This window comes from Polypterus senegalus, chromosome 7 (assembly GCF_016835505.1).
Source record: "Polypterus senegalus isolate Bchr_013 chromosome 7, ASM1683550v1, whole genome shotgun sequence".
In the NCBI taxonomy this organism is placed as follows: domain Eukaryota; kingdom Metazoa; phylum Chordata; class Cladistia; order Polypteriformes; family Polypteridae; genus Polypterus; species Polypterus senegalus.
Window position 1 is genome coordinate 19,029,802 of NC_053160.1, and position 24,953 is coordinate 19,054,754.

Consider the following 24,953-nt stretch of genomic DNA (forward strand, 5'->3'; position numbering starts at 1 on the left):
TGAAGATGGCAGTGTGGTTTGCTCTCTACTTCCTCAAGTATAGGGCCAGCTCCTTGGTTTTGGTTAATGTTATTGGGACCCACCTCTTCTCTGTGAGCTGTCTCATGTTTGTTGGTGATCAGGCCTATGATGGTGTGTCCTGATTAGGGCTGCAAGGATAGAAATCTGATTCTGACCGCATCATGTACTAGACAGAAATAGCCTCCTATGAGAGGCACACTTGTATTTTTGAAAGGATAAACGAAGGTGGAGTCTCCGAAGGACTAATTCAGAATATACACTAATGTGCAGTGTTCCGGGTGGCGTGGTAATGCAGCAGTTTGATTTGCATGTCTCTTCATGCTCTCTCTGTTCAGATTTCTTTGTCTAGGTTCTCTGTTTTCCTCCTAAATCTCAAAGATACGATGCTAGTCTCAATTACGATGCTAAAATCACCAAAATATCTTGAAAGCAGGTCTGTGCAAGAATGTTCCCTGTGTTTAACTAACATCCCAGCCATAGTCGTTCCTTGCTTATACGTGATCTAGTCAAGATATTCTCAAGCCCCTTGAAGCCCAGTAATGGCAAAGTGGGATTCATGAAATGAATAGACAAATTGATAACATTTTTCACAATTTATGCATAAGTACATAGATGCACATTAAGTATTTAAGCTTGAAACTATTGTAGAAATAAAGTTAGAAAATACAGTTAGAAAACTATGTAAAAATTACATTGTATTCATGGATTTTTTTTATTGTTTTCTCTTTAATGGTAATCAAAAATGCATGATCTCCTTTTCATATTTTTAACTTTGTCCTTATAGAATACTGTTTAAACATTGTTTAAAGTATCAGTTTCATTAACCTATTAATTGTAAATACAGTAATTGTGGGGAATAATGCGCATATGTTTCATGCAATGTCTCCAAAAGTGTTACTAGAATTTTTTTGCATTTTTTTTTTTTCTTGAGAGAAATAATAGCCGGCTTTAAAAAATTCTCCTTTTGGTTTGTTGTGGTCATTTTAAATGAAATCAACCAATGGCCTGAAACTAAATGCTTTCTCATAGTTTTCTGGTAGCAAAGGGTATTTTTATGGAGATGCCTTATCATAGCATTTTATATAATTTTTGTTAGCTCACATACATTTAAAGAATTGTAAATGTTGGTAAATGTTAATTAGTTTATTAGTAATGTTTTAAAGCTCATTAATAAATCATTAAAAAACATTATATAAAGTTTCTTTACAAATCATTTTTTTCATTTGCTACGGGTCTTTTTGTATTATGTAATGTTAAATTATAACTATTGTAGAAGATTTATTAACAAAATTAATGAAAGTTATTATGAAGCATTTCCATTTTTATTTTACAAACTGTACTTGTCTGTTGAGAAATTTCATTCTAAATGTAATCAATTTTTGCAGTATTTTCAATGTTAAAACACTAAAGAATTTTGTCATCATTCCTTAAAAATACTTAATGTACATAATTTGTGTTGACATAAGTATGGGCTATGACATTATTTGTAAATCAGTTGGTATTTTCCAGAGTCCATAAGTACATATAAAGACCACTGTGATCTCCACTAGTGTCTCCCTCTGGGCCAAATATCAATATTTATCACCTGGATGATTAACCACCCTGTATAAGACATTAAAAGTATTGAGTGCTACTGGTTAAGTTAAAAAAAGTGTTGCCTCTGCATGTTAGCTTTACTGGATATGGGAAACTAATGTGACTTTAGAAATATGATGAGCTTTTGCATACATAATAAAGGCCCTAATGCAACTTGACGTTTCACACTGATGCCAGAAAAAGTCATTTAATTTGCAATACTTGTACAGTACATTTATTTACTTCTTAGACTACTCCCTTAATTCTGTATTATTCTTTGTTTAACTTCATTATTCAGCTTACTTCAGCATTAATTATTCAAAAAAGCAAAGTGTACATAACTAAATTCACGATGCTTGTCAATATGCTCTGTTTCTGATAGTGCACCTGTAGAAAGATGAGTTACATGTTTACATATTATTCCATAAATTGTTTCCTTATTATCCAACTTTTTTTAACTAACTTATTCTATTACATAATAGTAGAGACTATTTAAGGATGTGAAAACATATCCATAATTCCTTTAGGAAACCTACTTAATCCAATTCGGTATTGGAGGGACCCAGAGCCTTGATTGGTGTTAGTTTTTTACAGGGCACACTTACACATTTTAACTCTCACTCATACTGGATAGTTAACTTAAAAGATGTCTTTGGGGTGTTGCAGTAAGTATTTAATGTAAGATTGTGTACTCACTGTCTGTGTTTGATTTTATTGTCTGCTTCTAGTATTATTTTAGTGTTCTTAGTCTGTGAGATATGCAAGAATTTCATTGTACTCTGTACGCATGAGCATATATTTAAACTTGAACACCGAGGAAACTCCATGTCAAAGAAGGTAAAATTTCAAATTACACAGTGATGAAGCTAGGATTTGAACCTGGCGCATTATGAGACAAAGATATTAAGCACTATGATACCCTAGTATTTATACAGGAGGATACAAATGCTTAGAAATTTCTGAATATTTTTTAAAGTATTTTGAATGCCAGAATTAATGCAAAAATCTATTTTGCTGTACAAATTATTAATGTTTAAAAGACATATGCTTTGCTGTCTTAAGGATGGTCTTGAGGTTTCCCACTGCATATGTAACCAGCATCTCTATTCAACGTACCTAGTCAGATTTCTCACACTGGAGAGTTGACTCTCATTTGTTTTTTGGATCACTTGACTAACACATAGTTGACTAACACCTAGCTGAGCTGTACTTTGCTAAAAATAGAAAGGGCTTACTTTCATTGTGTTTATTTTGTCATTTTTAATGTTAACTTTAAAATTACAGAGCCACATTACTAATTCCCCATGCTGACATTTTCAAAGATGGCACTAAACCAACTCTATGATACCATGTCAAAACATAGCATTCTCAAACCCACGTAATCCAGTTGAGAGTCATGGAAGCTGTCAGTCCATAGTAGAGCTTACTCATATACACACACATATACTCGCAGGGGAATGATGTGGAACTGCCAAAGAACCTAATCAGCATGTCTTTGGGGATGTAGGAAGAAAGCTGAAGAATGGAGAGGAAACCCCATGCAGATAAAGAGACAATGCGCATTTCCACAAAGATAATGACCAAGCATGGGATTCAACCACAGGGTGCGCGATCCTGGAGGCAGAGGTGTTTACAACTGTACTATGGTGCTTTCCCATAACAATCCAATCACATCAAATATTAACAGCCCTACTATAAGTTTTAAAAGGTATTCATTACTTTTATACTTTAGTAAAAAAAAAACTTAAATGCTCCATGATGATAAAGCTAATAGATTATTTATGCAAGGAAATTTTTAATTATAATACGTGGAGTTTATTTAGTGAAAATTAATTCTGTAAATATTATAGTGCAATATAGTTATCTTACAAAATCTGACATATTTTAATACATTTCAGAATATAACATTCTAATATACTGTTTACAATAACAAAAAATACAAAGCAAAGCACATTTTTATGGATGGATAGAAAGATTCTGTATAAAACAGACAGCTAGATAGATAGATATTAATATTCTTAATATTTAATATACATAACAGTTTTAAAAATTTTAAGTAAATGATATTTTTCATTAATTTTGCTTTCTAAGGGCTACAGCACATAGTGTACTGAGTATATCATGGTATTCAAGTAAGAAAGCATCTTGCATGATCAGTTATTGCTTGTCCTATTGCCCTCAAAGTCTTGCAATTGGGCAGCAGACCATGCAACACAGTACTGTGTTGTAAACACGCATCTCCTGTCTCACCGCTCCTCGTAAGCACGTTGAAACAAACAGTTGGCTGGCGTCTCTGCATTTAGAGTTCTCACATTCCCAGGAGGATTAACCATTTCAGCTGTGGATCTGCTTCCTTTCAAAGCTGAGACTACAACCCTTTCCAATTTTGTCTGAATGACCCTTGTGAAACTGAGTAATGTGGCAAAATACTGTATTAGGAAATCTTTTTAAATTGATAAAGATGAACTGTAAAACAAAATGACCTTGGTTATGATCTAAATATCTGTAATTTACTTTTTTTAAGCTTTATTCCATGAAAATATAATTTCTTGGAGAAATTATGTTTAAATATTCTTTTTTTTGCAAAAAGCAAATTAAATATTGAGTAAAATGTCATAGTATGAAGAGCAACATATGGTCAGTGCTTTTTTTCCTGATATGTTTTCTGAATTGCAGAAGCACTGAATATATTTTTCTAAATCCACTTATAAACTGTTAGGAAATTTAGAAAAATAAAATAGCTGAGAATTTGTGAATTTGTTGCTTGCACTGTAAAGTTTGGTTAGTTTAAGTACTAACATTCAGCTCTGTATATATTTTGTACTGGTTTATTTAGTTTATGTAATCTGTAACAATTTAATAACATTTTATTACTTTAATATAAGTTTCCTTTTTAGAAACAAAAAATTGGATGTTGTTCCCAAGTGGATTTTACTTGATTTCCAGTCTTTCAAAAGTTACAAAAGAAAATGACTGTAAAAGTTTGAGAATATTTAGCTCATGATTTTAAAAACTAGTAATAATTTTATAGTTTTGCCAGGAAAGACCAAATAGCAGGATATATAATTCTAAAGAAATACTAAAAAGCACAACTGGGATGAAAATGCACTTAGTCAGTGGCAATTAAAATCAGAATAGTATATCTCACTAAAATAACAGTGAAGGGAGCTCCAAACTAAAAATCTTGTATTTGTAATCAGAAAGCCAAAACAAAAAATACAGCAAGTATATGAAATCACAGGAGATTTAAAACTGGCATATTTTGTTTTATGATTTAGACTACAGTTACATAAATTCAAATGTTAGATCTAACATGTGCTGAGGTGTCAAATAAGCTTAAATGAGTGTCAAAATGTGTGGCTGTGACTTAATTACTTTGAAGAAAACATTTAAAAAACTCATCATGATTAAACTTTGCACAGCAGTAACATTTTAATTGAGGTGAATTTTTTATTTTCCTCTCCTATGTTGCCTACTATCTTTACCCAGCCTCAATTTATTTGACTTTCCATCCACTTTTACTAGCCTTAAAAGACCAAAGACTTCCAAAATGTATTTATATCTGTAGAAATCAATATTTGTATGTTTGCATTTGTAGAATGATATTTCACTTGAACATGTACAATGAGCTGAATTGATTTATTAGGAGGATTGCTATAGAAGAATACTACAAACTGAGCTGGATCTATAGTTATTCGATTTCTGCATTATCTGTACGTGCAAACATCTGTCAATCTTTTTACTGTATGTTCTACTGGAAAGAAACACAATTGGCTAACACTGCTCATCTTCCTCATGTTAAGTCCTAAACATATTTCTTTTCCAGGAAAATGTGTAAACGCTTTTAAATCAGCTTTTTTTACACTTTTCCAATGACATATTCTTCAGATCAATTTTCTTTCACAAAACCTTGGCTCCGAATGTCGCTTAGATATTCAAGTCACAAAATAGCATATAACAGAGCAGACATATACAATGTGTTATTGCACTGGCTAGAACAATGTAAGAAAGGCAAGGTAAAGTCCAGACTGATACGGAATGGTAGAAGATAAGTAACGATATATAAAACTCTAGAAAAATAATTCTAAAAACACTAGTCCAACAAAGTGAAAATTAAATAAGCATTTTGCTTTGTTCATCAAGTGTTTTAACTTGGTACACGTAGCACAAGCAGAAGGAGAAATCATTCTGAAATAGTATGGCATTTCCTGTCTTATCACTGATATTGTTTGAAACATAAAGAACCTTAAGAATCTGTAAGGCCAAGCCACGCATTGCAATATTTTGTAACTTGCTGGATATAGCAAATTACTATTTTTAGTAACATCTAGTTCTTTTGTGAGAGAATATATACAGTTATTTCAATACATAAAATTTCATAAACTTAAATTGTGAATTTTACATAGTCAACTGAACTACAATTTTACATAGTCAACTGAACTAAGTAGTTACCTTAGTATACAAACCACTTTACGGTGATATTGTTGAGCAGGATATTGTGCAAAAAACTTCTTTAAGTATAAACAAAGCAAACATTTTCCTTAATTGATTACCCCAACCACTAACTACATGCAAAGCATAAAATTTCTCATTAATTTAAATAACTTTTACCATTATGTTATTACAAGCATTTTTTAATTAACATCACTCAACCCAAAAATAAAGGAGTCATGTGGCATGTAGTATGTCACAGATTTATCTTCTCTGCAATACAAATAACAACATAAAACATTCTTAGACCCACTTAGTCCAGTTCAAGTTCATGGGAGACCAGAGCCAACACTAGCAACATCAGGTGCAAGGAAAAAACCATCGATAGATGATGATGTGTCATCCTATCATAACGCCAACTCATAAAGGGCCAGTATTAGAATTCCTGTTTCATCTTGCACACATACAGTATCTTTGGGATTTTGAAGGAAAACTAGAGTAGACAGAAACAATCTCACATAGGCACAACAAGAACATGTAAACTCTACAAAAAAACAGCAACCAGGTGTGGAATACTCTTTAATATATTGTTTTAAAAAGTTATTTTGTACTTAAACAGGCAACAAGTCTGACAATAAATTTAGCCAATGTTTCTATGGCTAGTGACTTATGAAATACAGGGAATACACATTTCTACAAGGTAAGCATATTGAGTAAGTGGTGAGGACTAAACCTATGACCTATTATTATTATTATTATTATTTATTCAGCAGATGCCTAAATCCAAAGTGGATTAAAAATCAAGTTATAATACATACAAGAATGATTAAAAGGTGCAAGCATGAAAAGCTAAAGAGTTAAAGTTCAATGTAATGTTGAGCATGCCTTCCAGGATGTTTTACACAATGCCTTTGCACAGTGTAGACTATACAAATTAATTTTAAAGAGAGTACAGTTGTTTCAATATTTTGCATTGTGACCACTAGCGATTGAGTTGTCTGAAATAACACAATGAATTAGTTATGTTGATTGAACGCACAACCTGATAATTTTATATGTCACTTGTACAGATTGTGCATCATCCTAAGGGACATTATGGGTCTAGTACAGTCCTTTTCATTTTTCTGTCATGCAAGCACATACAAGTTACATGACTGAATAAAGGTAACACAGTGATAGGATCTAAACCTGTGACCTTGTGGCTTAAAGTTCCACACTTACAGTTATGCTTTTCGATAGTAAATATTACACAAATACTATTTTTCCGAGTACAGTATAATTGCTTCCCTGTCTCTAGTGGATGAGCATTGGCAGGTTAAGTAACTCACTCAGGATCACAGAATTGGTTAGTTTTGTGGACTAAACCAGTAGAGTTGCCAATTTTATATAGTATCTTTGAAGAGTAAGCTGCATTAAAAAGAGCTTTACAGATACACTACAGCTGATTCCATATGTTTGCAGTATAGGCACAAGCAGATGAAGCTACTTATTTGGGCCTACATAATGAATCAATGGCAGAAGCTGAAAATTGTCATTTATAGTCCAGTGCTTTTGCATTGGGTCCAAGAGGCACCAGTGTTTTTTGTCCATAGTCCAAAGCACAAGAGCTTAATAGTTAGCAGTGGTAACTCTTGGATCCAGTATTCTGGGTTTAAATCTTACAGCAAGCCACTTTCTGCCAGGAATTTGCATTTTCTCACCATATGTGTATGGGTTTTTTCTGTCTCTAGGTACTTTGGGTTTCCTCTCTCATTCCTCTAACATGTCCGTGTTATACGATTCTGAAGTGGTCCCGTGTGTAAGAGTATGAGTTTGTGTGTGAATGAGCAATGAGATGGACTGGTACCCTCCCCAGAGCTGGCTTCTTCCTGGGCACGATATTGGCCAGTGCCATAGGCTCTTATCCCCCATATCCCTAAAATATATCAAGCAGGTTTGAAAATGATGTTATGTTAACTTACTTTATTGAAAACTGGCTTCATGTGCTTTACAAGCACAGTGTACAGCTATTGTTTCCTTGCTTGGAATGATACAGTGAAAATTGAACAAGTGTCCATGTTGTTTACAGTAAAACAGTTTAGCCATAAAGGGGTTCCTATTGTAATGTTAAAGATGCAGCTTTACCATGAGATTTTAAGAAACATACTTTCACTACAACTCTAAACACTTTAGTTGCTTACTCCCATAGGTAAACCATTACAGAAATTTACATTTTTAACGATTATGTTTACCACTGCTTTAACTGTTAAACTCTCCTTATGTACTTGAACAGCACAAGTCAGAGAAAAAGTGAAGAATGAAGGTAAGCCCCTGAATTAATTTAAAGCTTTCTTCATTTTTTCATTTTTATCTTAAATTAGCCTATGAAAATTAATGAATGGGTAGATGGACCTCACAGCACTTATTACAGTGGAACCTCAGGTCATGACCGTAATTCGTTCCAAAACTCTGGTCGCAACCCGATTTGGCCGTGACCCGAAGTAATTTCCCCATAGGATTATATGTAAATATAATTAATCCGTTCCAGACCGTATGAGCTGTATGTAAATATATATTTTTTAAAGATTTTTAAGCACAAAAATAGTTAATTATACCATAGAATGCACAGTGTAATAGTAAACTAAATGTAAAAACTTTGAATAACACTGAGATAACCTTGAACAAAGAAAACTAACATTGCAAGAGTTCACGCTACAGCCTTACAAACCGATCACTGTAAACACTTTTTTTTTAATGAGTTTTAAACACAGGGGAAAAAAACTAACATTTGAAGAATGTGTAATTTATACAAAAACTAACCATAAACAACCAAGAAAACTAACCTTGCAGTTCTGGTATGAAGGAAGTTAGGAGGAACTGGGTTGAGAGGAGATTACAGTTTTGAGGTAAAGTCCCTCTGCACAATGCACGTCTGACCGAGAACAATGTACTGTACAGGGAGAGACTGAACACGTGCGGAAATCACTGGTGTGTCCAAACCAGAAGGGAAACGAAATAGAGCACAAAGAGTTCACAGCAAATGCGCAGGGAGAGACTGAACACATGTGGAAATCATCAGCGTGTATGAACCGGAAGGGAAACTGGCTTGTTCGTCACCCGAGTGTGTGGTCGTGAACAGATGCAAAAGTTTGGCGGACTTTTTGGTCATAACCCCATTGGTACGTGTTCCGAGACGTTTGTGACCCGAGGTTCCACTGTATTTTGTTTTTTTGAGAATGTGTTTAGTGAAAGACTCAGTTTTTCAGATCTTAAATTCCTCAAAAAATGAAGTACTATCTATCTATGTTTCACGGGTGGACTAGTATTAGCAGGCATCACCGCATGTAGCATCTTGTTGTGGACATTCCTCAATATTGCATGATGTGACTTTTTTTACTGTCAATATTTGTATAATGCCTACCTCGGCAGTCTCACTCAACATGTATTGCTTGTCCTTTTCAGTCATTCTGGTGATTGTTCAGACCATAATATCTATCTATCTATCTATCTATCTATCTATCTATCTATCTATCTATCTATCTATCTATCTATCTATCTATCTATCTATCTATCTATCTATCTATCTATCTATCTATCTAGTACCTGAAAGCAATTATAACCCTCTCAAATCTGCTTAATCCAATTCATGGTTGCTTCAACCCAGAGCGTACCCTGGAAGGATTGTGTTCATGGCAGAAACCAAATCAGAACAGAGCACTAGTCCATCACAAGTAAGTAAAAGTGGCCTCTGCAAAAACTAAAAATGACAAAAAATTGTTCTCTGATGCTTCATATCCATCAGTGCAGCTCAATAAACAGCTGGGTGGTTAAGTGGAAGGACTTATTTTCATGGACTTTATCATACCTATTATGAAGTATAGATGCCATAAGACTTCAAAAAGTCCAGACCACGTTAAAAGACTTAATAGTAATGACAGCAATAGAAAATGCATTAACCAGAAGAAATGCAAGTTATCATTTGTACATTTGATGAAGCGTTAAAGGCATACATGTTAAATAAACTAAGAAAGGAGACCATGAGGAACATGCATCGTTAAATCATAACCATTATTTTTAATTCTGACTTTTAAATGATTAATTTATGTATCCATTTTTACATTGCTTTGGATCAGGCTTATATTAAAACTCACTAAGAAGGCATAGCAAAAATACCAATTTAAAGTGTATATAAAGTATAATAACTAATTAAACATAATTATTTGAAAAAGTGCCTTATGATTTAATGCACAGTGGTTCACTTTATTACATAGCTTCTTGTTGCTCTGATGGCAAGTGTATATAACATGGGTCTATTGTCTTATCCCAAATAGGGTTTGTGACTTCTCAACCAAACTACTATGACAAATGAGCCAAAACATGAGTTGTTAACTTCTTCAGCTTTTTCAAACTCTTACCTGCCAAGGATCTTGCTGACACAGCCATGACTAACCCGTAGCTGCCGGGAAATGTCACATGGACGTACTCCCTGATGGGCCAACTCCACAATCCTTTGGCGCACCACATCTGGAAGTGGACGGCCATTTACAAAGACACCTCCAAGCTGATTTACGCCACCATGTCCTGTAAATTGAGCGAGAAAGAGAGAGGTAGGCAACCATGGTTATAGGTTTCAAGAAGACACACTAAGAAGGACAAAGAATATCCACTTCCTTCTGCACAAATGCAGTATGAATGTAAGGATTTTCACAAATTTAAAGTTACTAAATATGTGTGGCTAAAATAAATATCCAATTAAAAACAGTTGCAATAACTTACACATCTACATATAGTGCAACAACTGACATCACATTTCCAGTTTATGCATTTTTACTGGTCAAAGTTGCCTTGACCCAGGGTCTACACAATGGAGAACTTACTCTATTTTTAAAACTTAGTACAGAAAATGGGATAAAATATAAACAAATTTATATAAAATATTAGATACACCACCTCTTTTTAAAATTAACTTCATAAATCCTTGAATTTGTCTGAATGTATTTAGCCAGTATATTATTCATTTATTCTTCCCTACTTGCCTTTCTATGTTTATAATATTCCCACATACTCTTAAATATCTAATGCTGAAAGTTAAAAACATGCACAAGGAAGGCATTTTCTTTTTTGTTTGGATGTTTTGTATTTAACTATATAATTCCTGTATTGAATGTGTTAAATATTTGTACATGAAAACACAATTTAAAGCTATGAGAAATTGTATAATATTATGCTACTATTAGTTCCATATTTAAAATTCAGTACAATTTATACATATTTAAAGATAGAAAGAAGTTAGCTTCAATCTGTAATTTATACATAATTTCCTAGCAAATCATTTTCTAACTATATTTATAGATAGCACGTGCAGGTTAAGATAATTTTTAAAATTTTTTACTTAACAAATTAAAAATTTCAAAGAGTAAAATGTGTCAGAACAGATGCAAGCTTATTTTTTGAGATAAGCACTAACTTTGCTAGAATTATCTTGATAACTCTCAAGCTTATTCCTACTGTAAATATTCAAGCCTTGAAAAGCTAAACTTAAACAAAATAAAATAATGTGGATTTGGTGCTATTTATTTTGACATTTTGGATAAAAGAATAAAATTAATGGTTAATTCGCTTTTTTCACCATATACAGCCCATCTCCATATGTTTGTTTTAATGTTTATTGGTAATATCCTGTCACGTTTTCATTAACACTAAAATGAATGGCATTGGTGTAATCTGAAATTATACTAAATTGAGAATTAAGTCCTGTTTCCCTTTAATGAAGCTACAGAACGTATAGAGTGTACAAGCCCAACGTGCAAAACCATTTATTTCTTAATGTTTCAAATATTATATGTAAATGTTTCTTTTATATCTGATTAGTTAACTTTTTAATTACGGTTAATAATATTTGTTTCTTGATTTATTGAATGAATGTGAAAAAACTATGTTTAAAAAAGACTTATTCTTACAGAAAAGGAAAGATGTTTGATGCTTGGAAAGAAAATCTAAACGGTTGTGAACAGAAGCTGTTTAACTGATACCAATCTTACACTCCGTCACTCCCCAAGTCCCTCAGACATCTATTCTTTTCACCTTCCAATTTTTTCATTGATGCCTATCTGATCAATAACACTGTGCAGCAGATTAGTAGCCAAAGGTTTCAAAATCCATCAGCAAAGTATCAAAGTAATCAGACATCCAGATGTGTTCTCAGACTTTTAACATTAGTCAAAAAAGCACAGAAGACTGTGAGGTCACCACTTTGTAATCCACAGTCTATTCATTGTAAAAATCGTTTTTCTAGCACACACATAGCTAGTAACGACGGTTTACTTTTCTAGTCTATCAGTGCAAACTAAATAAACGTTTCCAGCTATGTCCTAAGAAATATTCTAGTTTTTTGAAATTGCAAGTACTCTATAGTTACATAAACTGACATCTAAAATGTTCTATGAAAATACACAAAAATTACACGAAAGCACAAAATAGTGTTAAAGTTAATTAAACATAAACCACTTTTTATACTACGCATAACTAAATATATGTTTTAGAAAAATTATCAAAATGAAAGTGTAAACAATTCAAATAGTGTAACAGTTATGGATGAGCTGATTGTCAAATCAGCAGTAAAAGCAAGCGATTTCATCTTTAACATGATTACAGAATCATTTGAATACAATTAAGGAATAGAAACTATAAAAAGGTTACTTTTAACACAACACTGACTTTTCATCTTGCATTGGTTTATCATTTCCATCCATACACTTTCTCTTCGCATCGTTGAAATAATCAATTGAAACTAAATAAAGACACAGCTGAAAGTTTGCAAAGCAGATAGTTATAAACGTGTCTTTATGTGGCTGAAAAGGCAGTAAAGAATTGATGTCACTTTTATGTTTGCAGTTTATGCTCCTTTTATATATTTTTTATATATTAGAATTTAATATAAATGTCTTATGGGTTTGCGGGGTTTCCTACTGCCTTCTGTCTAATGCAGTCGGGTTAGGTTCGAGCTTTCCACGACCCTTCATTCTAGATAATAAAACGGGACTCTGAAATATGTACGTATCCTTTCCATATATCATTGTATACAATAAAGCTTGTTTTTCCCATGGTTATACATCTGTTTTAATATTACTTGTATTACTCCTCAGAAATGTCCTGTTAATGTAATTTTTGCTGTCAGTCGAGAACAATTAAATTAAATTGAGGCTGAACGGTGATAAGGTGAAGTCTGATGAATAATGGTGGTTATTAGCCTGCTGCCATTCCTTAATTGTGTAATTGTTGACTCTCCTTAACACGCTTGCCATCAAATCGCCGACAATTGCAGTAAATAGTATCCCCACTACGGAAAATGGTATGGCCCTGTAGATAATTCTGCTCGATCTTATTCTCTGATGACGAGCACATGCGAGAGGCAAAACAGCACCTAAGTGCAGAAAACTGAAAACCTATGAAGCGTGGTAAAGAAGAGTCGTATTTAGAATATAATTACTGATTTTAAGAATGTTAGGCGACAATAAGAGTTTAAACATATATAACGGTAGCTTTGTCTTGTTTAAGATTGCTAGTTTGTAATATTCAAACACTCCAGTCCTTTTAAAAGTTGAAAGCTGGACTGCTTTAGGCCGTCGTTTGTTAAAGTGCTATAATGTTAGCATATTGAAAATATTGAGAAAAATACAGACAGTTCGAGCAAAGTGCACTTGTATACGCATTTCATTTCAGTTCTATTCACGTATTTTACAAGTTGGAAGTTTTGTACATGGAAGGGTGCCCTAGAAAATATATCTATACATATGAGGAGTGGACTGATATTAATAAAAATGACCATTTCGGTAAAACCTAATCATTAAATTTAATGTCAGCCACTGAGCACTTCGGTTATGTGTCGTTGGAGGTTGTGGCCGCCTCAGTACTTTTAAGCAGAACATTCCACTTACACATCGATAATAACCCTGAAAAACAACGTTCTGACTATCAACCGTTTTCTCCAAGCAAAACCTAAATTTGAGTTTGAAAATAAATTTGTAATTATCTATATATATTTTCACTACTAAATCTCTTAAAGGGTTGTTTAGGAAAATGTATCCTAAATAACTACATTTTACTATTAAAGCACTCGAAAAATATTTTTTGTATAAATTAGTACATGTATCGTGTTTTTCTTTACTGTTTTTATCACCGTAGTTAAGTTTTGTTGTTATTTTGTACTCTTAATACCTCAAATTGTGTAGGGGGGATTTAGAATATATATTAAAAATGAATCCAAAATCTCTGACTTAAAATTCTAAACGTTTAACTTTTAAGATCTACTGTTGTTTTCGAATTATTTAGTTTATCTAATTTTGGAAAATGAGAATTTTGAAATTTTAAAATCCGTAATATTTAGCTTCATTTTTATGTACCTGTTTGTTATCAGCTATTCGTTTTCAATTGATATGGACATTCATAGATTTCTTCTCTAAATATAAAAACATTCAACTTCTGCACACTTACTGAACTACTGCGATCACCACGAGCTTTCAGAGCATAACCTACCCCCAGACTTTCACCGAGCACCACTTGTCGTTCATGTCGTTATGATCGCAAGGTGTATTTTCCTTATGCGTTGTTATTTTTCAGAGTAGTGCTTATTTGTTGTCAGTGTTAATTTTTAATTACAGGCATCATGTCCAGATATTTAAACACCATTTTCAACGTCTTGGACAGTGTAGATGAAAAGAGTTTTCTGAGAGGTCATTGAATCGATTGCTTGAAGATTCATTTTACCTCCGACTAGCTTGAAAATGTAGTAAGAACACAGCAGCTTCTGTCCAAGATAGCGGAGTCGTTTTGTTCCAAGCTTCGTGAAATATCTTCGCAACATTCTTTTCCTAAAATGCATTTTGTTAATCCACTTTCAAGCTAGATAGCACAAATAATACTGAGAACATAGTCATGTTTTTTTGAAGAAATCCCCCTTTAGCTGCCGATGTTTCATCGAAGTAAATGTTATAAGGAAAACAGATGTGTTATATTCGTAACAAAACTACATTCAGTTTGTAAAATATTTAAACAGTTTCTTTACAGTAAAGCAAGAAAGATCACGTTGACAAGCACATGAAAACATTAAGAATAATTAATGTGCGAAATTTTAAATAAAGAAACTTTTTTTCTGTAACCTTTGGTCGCCAGAAAGAACAATTATAAACAAACCTTAATTTAAAGAAAGTTCTTTAAATTTGACCAGTTTAAAATAGTTGATGCATATGGGGTTTAAGTAAAATACGATTAGAAACCAGTTAGCATTGGTTAAAAATAATCAAAATAACTTAAAACTTTTTTTTATCTAGGTTGTTAATATAAGACTACCAGTCTTAGACTACTCTACACAAAATTTCATTATAACCATAATCACGTTTTCTTCTACATGCTTTTTTAAAATTAATGTTAATTATTTTAAAGGTAATTTCAACATGATTAGTTTTTTTCTTTTTTTTTTGCTTTTCAGTCGAGTCGTCCTGAATAGTTACGTTCGAAATTAAAACTTTCGTCATAAATCACATTACACATCAATTTAGTTTATGATTGATACGCTCAGTTGTCGAAAAATCTTGCCTGGGATCAAGTTTCACGCAACGTGTTCGCCTGTGAAGGTGCTATTATTCTACATCCCAAAATCTAAAGAAAAATATTGTCACTGCCAATGTTAACACAAATTCACAGAACACTTCAATCACGATAATAGTCAAGGACATACTTGGGTGAATAAGTAAAATGGTCAGTTGTGTCTGCAGTGTAATTTCATATACAGTACAAGCAGTTGGAGTTTAGAAGAACTTGAATGTTCTTCTGGAATCCGGGTACATAGTGGGTTCTTTCGGAAAGTTGGTTTTGAATTAAGAACCTCTGTATGAACGCATCTGAGTAGTAACAAGAAACTTGTGTGCATATATTTGTGTGTCTGGATTAATGTAACAGCCAATGAGTTCTGTATCCCAAACCCGGACAACATGCAGTGAACGTGTTAACTTCAGCCCCTTCCTTTTTCGCCCCATTTTACATAATACGGACACATTCATGCTAAACCATTCCGTGTCATTCATATTCATGATTTTCTTGCTAACAGCACTGTGAATAGTTTGCACTTATTTTCTACATTATTTTATCTTTCAGTTTCCGGTCAGTACTTTAAATTCATCTTTTCGGTTTGTATATTGTAAACCTGCCTGTTATGCCTCCAAAGCAGTACTCTGAAATTTGAAAAGCCTGAACTTAAAAGGAAATGTGATTAGTTCTAGCTTTTTGAAATCTGTATGTCTAATCCAGCGTTTAACTCACCATGAGAGGAGATGTCATTTCACATAACACTGTGTGAATGGACAAATCTTCCCAAACTCTCTCAAGCACAACAAATCTCAGGAAACACATTTTACACACAAACAGCGTTAACTGAAACGCCACCATTGGCAAGAAAATCTTATAAATGAAAATGAACGTCACCTTTTCAGAAAATATCTGGCAGTTTCACCAATGTGCGCATACTGTTTTTTGTATGTTGTTGAAGACATTAACGGTGTGCATTAGTGTTTTTGTAGAATATGCATATGCAAAGGTTCTGCGAGTGGAAGAAGCATTCTTTATTTTATATAGCGCCTTTTTACATATCACAACACTTTTTACAAAATAAAACAAGAATTCAATTAATACGCAACAAATAAGTATTAATTTGAACAAATGGCAATATTCAAGGCCATTATTTGTAGTACATTATGTGTTTTTATTGTCGAGACATTGATAATGACTATTTTAAATCGCTCTGCTCGACCCGTTTAACTTTCGTAAAGCAACTTTGATTTTTTTTTCCCAAAAACCTGTTCCACAAGAAAACAGATACTGAGCGGCGTGATGGTGCCCTCTTGCTAAAGATGCAGCCTTTGAGTGTCTTGTAGTACCGGCAAGTTAGCCGCGAGTCTCTTGTACCCTTTGTGCCCCTCTGACCACTAACCCCTCGCTCTGCCTACCCCCCCAAACACCACACACACATCATACAGTTTTCACGTTTAGTGGCTTATCTCTTTTAAAAGAGAATATCAGAGAAAATATTAATTACACAAATACAAAAATGTGTCCAAATAAAATAACACCGCACTTACTATGCATTGCTGCAAACGGATCGTGCTTACAGTGTATTTCCATCGGAGGAATCTTTTGCTTTTCGGATTGAGAAGCTTCACACAGTGGGGTTGGGGGAGGGGGGTTAACTCCTTCCTTCGTTTAAAGTCAGACAATGAGGCGAATATTTTATCACAAGTAAGTCTTCTTTCTGCGTTTGTCGCAAATATCCAAGAAGCGCCACTGAACTGAGTTTAGTAAGTAACAAATGACTGAAATAAATTAAAAAATAAAATAGATAATAGATTCAAATGTATCGGTTGATTTTTTTCATGAATTAAAAACTGTATGGTCCGGGCATCGGTGTATCGATGCTATTGGGTGCTTAAAGTGACCCATAGGAAAAGCTGAAATCCAGAGTTCTCTTTCTTGTATGGATCGGTTTGATCGCAGGAAGAAAATATGAAGAAAAAAGTGCTCTTGCGGTATTTCGGTGTTAATTCTAAACAATCCCCAATTATATTCCCAGTTGATTTATAAGAAGGGATTATTTTCAATGACCTGTTAATAAGCCTTTTTATATTTCAGAGTGCTGAAGTTTCGAAAATCTGCAGTTTATCAGAGCTGATTCGGGGTAGTGGACCTTGAAGCACTTCTTAGAACTGTCGACGCTTCTTTCGCTGCTGTCTGGCAACCTAGTAAGTCCCTTAACACACTTCCTCAGAAACAGAATGACAAGAAACAACTCGGTGACATTTATGCAATAATCCAAATAAGTGTGAAAACATGACAAATTGATCCCCTTATGGTATGTAAAACACTTGATAATAAAGTCCCCTATATGTATTAGAACTCCCATTGAATGTCTCCTAGACACATATCTTTTACAGCATTTGAAGGGTCAGTCTGGATTAAATAAATGGAAACCACAGCAGTCAGAGAATCCGTATAATGTAAATATTTAAGAGTTGCGTTTACTATAATACATAAAAATCATAGGAAGAGTTTCTTCTCTTTTGCGGTTTCCTAGAATGAAAGCAATCCAACGTGTGCGTTTCCTATTCTTCCAGAATGTTTCTCTGTCGCCTTCGGGTAATCAGAAGCGCGCTACATTTATTGTTCTTCGTATGAATATTTCTGTGATTCCCACAGAGAAAAACAAGTGCATGGAGTTGGTGTCTGGCTTGTGGCTTCGGGCTCTACCACATCCATAGAGTGCACAAACGCAGTTTCAGGACCAGCTATCATGTGGACAGCGCCTCAGGCGCAGCCTCGGGAGTCAGGGAGCCGTCAGACTGCTGCTGTCAGTCACGCGATCTTAACCAATAGTACAACCGGCGCGTTTTTCTACCCTCCTATCGGCTAAGACTTCAATATGTTCAAGGTGGGACGCCTAAACATTGGTTTAGATGTGCCCAATAAATCTCGCGGGTGGAGTTTAGAGAAAGGACGAACCACTGACAAATGCAATGATTCACATCACCGTAAACAAGAGTAAATGATCACATTTTTAATTTTGATCGCATAGTAAAGAAAATGCTATTCCGCCTCAATGTATATTTCTATTTATTATTCGCTGACTGGGTGTTTTAAGGCAACACCTCTCCCACTTAAATATTCATATTAATTTTTAATGCTTTACAGGCACTTTAAAATGTTTTCTGTCGCTGCCTTTACATATTTAGTAAACAGTACGAAATGGACATAAAATTGTAATTTGCAAATAACGTCTTCTTACAATCACTTTTCCGTGACACACACCTCAAGTTGTTCTCTTGATAAGAAAAAGATCCTATGTAATCGGCATTTTAAACAGCACGTTACATAACATAAAAGTCAAGTTCACAATTAAACAATTGCTAAATATAATACACCACAATAGCCCGATAAAAGGAAAAATGAATTATTTTTTTATATGATTCGTTTACGCCGGTTGAGAATTATAGATTTTAACACCATCAAAGCTACCTGTTCTTTATTTTCACACATTTTCTTTATGAAATTACACTTGTTTGCCGGCGCTAGTTAAGCGAAAAGGCGTCTTCTGTAATACAGACCACTGCGAAAACGACAATGTATATACAAGCACGGTTTAAGTAAAAAAACAATTTCATTTAATGTATTTTATAAAAAAATAAATTTGCGTTTAACGCAAATTAAGGACATGCACAACATTTCTTGTAAAATGTACTTCACTGAAGACAACGGAGAGGGCTTTCACGGATTCTCAGGTAAAAAAAATACGTAAACATACAGTATTTACATAATAGACACACTACTGTTTATATTAACTGTAAACTATACATATTATGTTCCAGAAATCATGCAAACAGAACTCTCCAGTAGGCGATAGAGGAGATGAAAACAAAAAAATATATGTTAAACCAACACATTAGATTTGCAGACTATTCTCAGTGTTTATTTTACAGTGTAATATGAAATATTACAGTTATTGTATCACGTAATGTTTCTTTTTATTGCGTTTAAGCGAATCCTGTGAACTGTCTTGTCTAAGCTATGCGAAATGTTTTATACAAAATTAAGGGCTGATTGAACATGTGAACATACTGATCTAGAAATGTTTATTTTATGTATATGGATCCTTATGTTAGTTTCATAAACATAAATGAAATCACTGGATCCAAATGGTAATTCCTCATCAGCAGCTGGTGGGGTAAATTCTATTTTTAATCACCTTTTTGGATTTAGGGTGTTGAAAATGATGCTAAAGTGTGCGCTTTCAGTTAAATGACCGTTTTATTAAACATCAAGTCAGTTTAATCAAGACACCCTCAAACGAAGAAATCTATTTGCTAAATGTTATAGAATATTGTTCATTTGCACTAATCTAAAAAGATCTGTCAAACAGTGATTTCAAGTAGAAGGATATAGAATAAGAAATGTGTTTCTTTTAAAATTAAGTGATGAAAAATAACTGACATGTTTTTGTACTTCAACACGCAAATTTAGGAATGATATGTTAATACATTAAACAAAAAATGACATGTTGATTGCATTTTATTCAGGATGGTGTTCATCGAGTATCTTTATTTTTTGTTTTATTTATTTATTTTAGTTATTTTGGCTCCTACATATATCGCATTTGACTTTTTTGTATTTCCTAATAACAGTGGGCACTTAATGAAACGTGCCTAAGACGCCAGCTACAGTCTTACATGTGCCTAAAGCTTTTTGTTCTTGGTTAATTAAGAAGTCCTTGGTAAACAGACTTAACAGCTCATGGTCTAATCGCTCTGTATGTCTTGGGTTACAAAATTGCTATATACATCTTATATACAGTATTCTGTTATTATTTGAATGGCGTATAAACTTAGCAGAAAACCGAATAAAGTAGAAGACACCTGAAATAAATTAAACACACACACACGATTTTGTAAAATTAATTGATCCCTAATCTAGACGACCTTTGTAGCCAAGTTCAAACTTCACAGCTAAAGCGCTACATTAAGTAACCAGTAGGTGGTGCCGGCGCCAAAACCCTAATTGAAAACAGTAGATGTGTAACTTTTATAGTCGTAAAATCGAGGTGGTTATTTTAGGTACCCTTCATGCACTTGCTTTTTATTATATGGGTGTAGTATAGAGCGACGGAGTAGTTGTTTCAATATTTCAGGATAAACTACATATTTAGGATGAATTTACATAACAACATAGTTTGGAAACATTCAGTATGTTCCGTTTATATCTGATAAACTTCATAACTAGAGATTGATTCGTAAACCCACCAATCGCCGTACACGCTTGTTTTGCCACAGTACTCAGTAAAATCGCCATTTTTACAGCACCTTTCAAGTGTATACAAGACCTCAATGTATATTTGTATATATTACTATATGATATTCTGTTATGTTTTTAAACAAACATGCCAGAAGATGTTATTATTTGTTATTATATAAGTATATCATTTTGACCCTAACATAAAACTAAATGAAATATACTAATAAATATTAATATGGAAAAGTACATATTATCTTGTAATCCTTGCGTTACACAATAATGAAACTCTTGGTCTCTTACGTTTAAATAAATATGTGCATTTTCTCAAGACAAATAATTTTCAATAATTTCTTTACAAGTTTTGCTGTGGAGGTAAATACTCAATAACATCTTTGGAGACTTTGTCAAGCAGTACTTTTAAGGTCAAAACTGCAATTGTCAGCTTAGGGTTGTCTTAGAATTTTATTTTGTAACATTTAAAAGAAGACACTATCCAGCATTATCAGAAAAATGTATACGTCTGCAAGTTTTTGTTAAACTTAGTTTATCAGTAGACATAATAAAAAAAACATGTATCTTCATGAATAAATATAACCGGTGTGATTAGAAAACGAGCTTTATTGCTACTTATCTTACGTAGACGTTTAGAAACTGACAAACGTTTATGTTCTTAAAACTGTAGAAATTAAATGTTTGGCAACTATAAACATAATTGCTTTCTTTTTTTAAACCAAAGCCGTTATTTCAAAAATGTACAAAGTACAGTACACCCAAAGCACGTGTGTATTCCGTGTTTCCTCTAGGGGGGAATATGCATATTTCGTGTTAGGTATATATACAGTACGTATAATTATTTCATTTACTTCTCTTTATTAATGGTTTGGTTTGTGTTGTACAAATCTTCACGTCAGCGCAGATACCCGAATTGTAATTAAGCAAAGCTTCCTAATGGTAGCGAGAAGGGCGTGTGCATTCCACGTGCGACGTACAATGGAAGCGCCTGACGTTCAGATCCGTGCCGAAAGTAAACAATTGTATAGATTATTTCACGGGTCACGGAGAGGAAAAGCGATTCCTTTTTCAGCGTGGCCTAAATTCGGCATCATAGTAAGCTGGCAGTGCGGTCATACAGACAAACAGAATTTATAAAGTACCGACAAAGTCTCAGTGTTGATGTACAAAACATCGATTTTCGTTTCGTTTCATATGTAGTTGAAAATTATACCAGAGACTCTTGAAATAATTCTCGATTTTTTGTACTTTTATAAGATTTTTTAGATGGTTTTCACTCACAGATCTATCAATTACGCCAACATTTTTTAATGAAGTATGAAATTGATGGCGATCGTTTTAAAATATATGTGATTCAACAATGCTACTGAATACCAGAATATACCTCAGAAGTATTTATAACATTCTTCAGACCTCATAATCCAATTCAAAATCAATTCTGAACATGGGATGTATATTCATCTTTTGACATAACATATTAATCAGCATGGATATTGGGAAATCTGTATTTTTTTATTCGTGGATTTCTTTTATTTTAGTTACTTACCTTTGCCAGCATTATGAAAAACCTGTTGAATATATGTACTTCAATTAAACGTCACCAATATCGTTTTCTTAACAGTAAAACATGTTATAAATAAAAGACGCCGATGTGTTACTGTAAAATTTTAATAACTAAACTCCTAACACCCTTATAATATAACCAATTTTGTTCGCTCTTTGAATAGAAACATTATTATTATTATTGTTATTATTATTAACACTTAAACATATCATCACCAAGATGGTTGTTCATTAAAGTCATAGTCATTTCTACCTAAGAAAAAACATCTGTATTCAGTATAATTAAAGTTCTATAATGAATGCGGACGAGAAAACTGCAAGTCTTAAAAAGCCTGTTTTCAAGCGAGTGGATCGCTGTCCGCGGGCTGTAGTATAAAAGTGCAATAGGCTTGTCAACAGCTGTTATCCTATAGCTTTAGGTAATTTTCCGATCTTCATCCTATTTACATCAATGTTCTGCCTCTGACGAGAAGGTGACGGAAAGGAGATCCCGAGGCCTCAATGACACAGGGTTTACTGGCATAGACAAGCCAAAGTGTATGTGTGTTAACCTTATTTTTGTAAACCGTGAGTTGAAAAAATATATTTCTCTGGGTGGCCTACGTCAAAGTAATTGTCTGATGGATTACAGTTGCATATAACTGGTCAGTGAAACACAGCACCGACTCGATGCCCCCCGCAATAATTCTCCTCTCAGCCTGCGTCACTGTCAGCATATAAAGAAGACCCTCAACTGTTCATTGATTGAGCATTTCTCAACTCAGTTTCTCTAATAATTATTATCGATTTCTCGTAAATTTCACAACTTCAGTTTTTGTGGTCCCTTAATATGATTAGTCTTTGACAAAGCACCGTTTTTCTGGATCGTGGGGGACGGCTGCTGAGATTGGGAGGCTGAGAGGTCAGTGCCATAACCAAACCACACCGTTTTTCGGACTACCAAAATTGAAATCCTCCCTTTTGCAATACTGGACTTTACATATTCGTTCCTTTGCGTGGGTCACAAGCACACTAAGCAAATTATGACTTTCAAAACAAACCAAATTCATTTCTGCTTGTCCCATGCAATAGTTATGTAACCGATTATGACTTCTTTTTGTAAAATAACACATAACAATCCGAACAGGTAAACTACTTATGTTTTCTGACAATGCACAATTAAATTTGACACTAATTACTCAAATTTGTCAAAAAAAAATCAGCCTTAACCAAGACAGTTTGGAAAAAGCTGTATTTCTATCATTTTAGAATTTTGTTACAAGTAGTTGCGTACGTCTATTAGGTTGATTCTAGTGACTGAATGCTAAAATGGAAGTCTAATAAAAATGGTGAATTGCCAGAATTATGTATGTATGTAGTTATGTATTTTTAAGGCGTCCCGTCCAGTGTTCGTCATTGCCTTACATGTGATTAATCCGACACCTTTATACAGAAAAATATATTTCAAATGATACTGATTTTATTATTAATATTTTGATTATTACTATTATTAATCATTAGTAATGCTTTTGTTATTTACCTTTTGTCAATGAAGCTAATATGAATAAATATGATACCCTGTTTAGTGTGAAATAAATACGTAGAAAGTTAGCTCTTTTTCTTGACCTGGGGGTTATCCTGTAAAACAGAGATTTCTATACGTACGGATTAAACCATACACAAATTATTTAAAATCTTACCAGCGCGGAGCGACTGCAGGTGGATCAGAGGAATATTTCTAATGTAGAAGTTACGTTAACGGATTCTTTTTAATAATTAGGTCGTTCCCAGTGACCAGTTTGAAAAGCCCAAGTTTCTGTATATGATTGGAATAGTAAAGTTTCCTACCTGATCTTCCAGTCCTGTTTGCTAGGTTGCTTTTCTCTAAATCCATCCCGTTGGTGGAAAGTGGCAGAGGAGGACAGAAGAGAGAAAAGTTTCCAGTTTTTTTTTTTTTGGCTTTTAGTGAGTTGCGGGGTGAAATAATTCGACTCTTCCGCTCCCTGTCGAGCCTTTGCGGCTGATCACTGAGCTGAAACTAAACGTTTTAGGTGGAAAAAAGGCTCCGAAGGAACCGTGAAATGATTAAGGAACTAAAGAGCTTTTCGCAATGTGAGATCATGTCCTGTTCTCTGAAACATCACAAGATGTCCCCAGACAGCCAGAGCCCCCAAAGTCTGACATCTGCTATGGAGCTTCACGTTAGTTTGTGCAACTTTGTCTTCCTGCTTGTATGTGCTTTACACTTGGCGCCTTTGTTCTGCGGGTTTAGGGAACACATGGTGATTAAAAAAGAAAAAAAATCAAAGGTCGTAGGATTAAAATTACTGACAAATGTCCCGATATGAAAACCAATGTAAATATATGATTCTGTTTTGTTTTATGCTAAATTTGAACATTTTACAGTTTTTAACGCTTTCACCTTCAAGCTCAGTCTATGAAAATGAGTACAGAACATAAGATATTACTGAAAAGGATCAGGTACAGGTAATCCCATAAGTATTAATTTTCATCCCTAACAATATAGATATGTATGTGGGTTACGTCGTCAAATAATTGTTATC

The 24,953-nt window shown here is 33.7% G+C and overlaps 1 protein-coding gene across 4 annotated transcripts in view; it reads right to left on the reverse strand.

Moving 5' to 3' along the window:
- pax5 (paired box 5) overlaps positions 1–24,722 on the reverse strand; it is a 252,687-nt gene extending 227,965 nt beyond the window's left edge. Inside the window, exons 1-2 of one of the 4 annotated variants that reach the window (XM_039758290.1) lie at positions 24,238–24,722; positions 10,422–10,587 (exon numbers count right to left, since the gene is read on the reverse strand). In XM_039758290.1, the coding sequence (XP_039614224.1) occupies positions 10,422–10,587; positions 24,238–24,283 (212 nt within the window). In that variant the 5' untranslated portion in view covers positions 24,284–24,722. Of the gene's footprint in view, positions 1–10,421; positions 10,588–17,138; positions 18,356–24,237 lie in introns of those variants that run through there. The other 3 variants (XM_039758292.1, XM_039758291.1, XM_039758293.1) reach the window with 3 other exon arrangements.
- Positions 24,723–24,953: the final 231 nt, after the last annotated feature.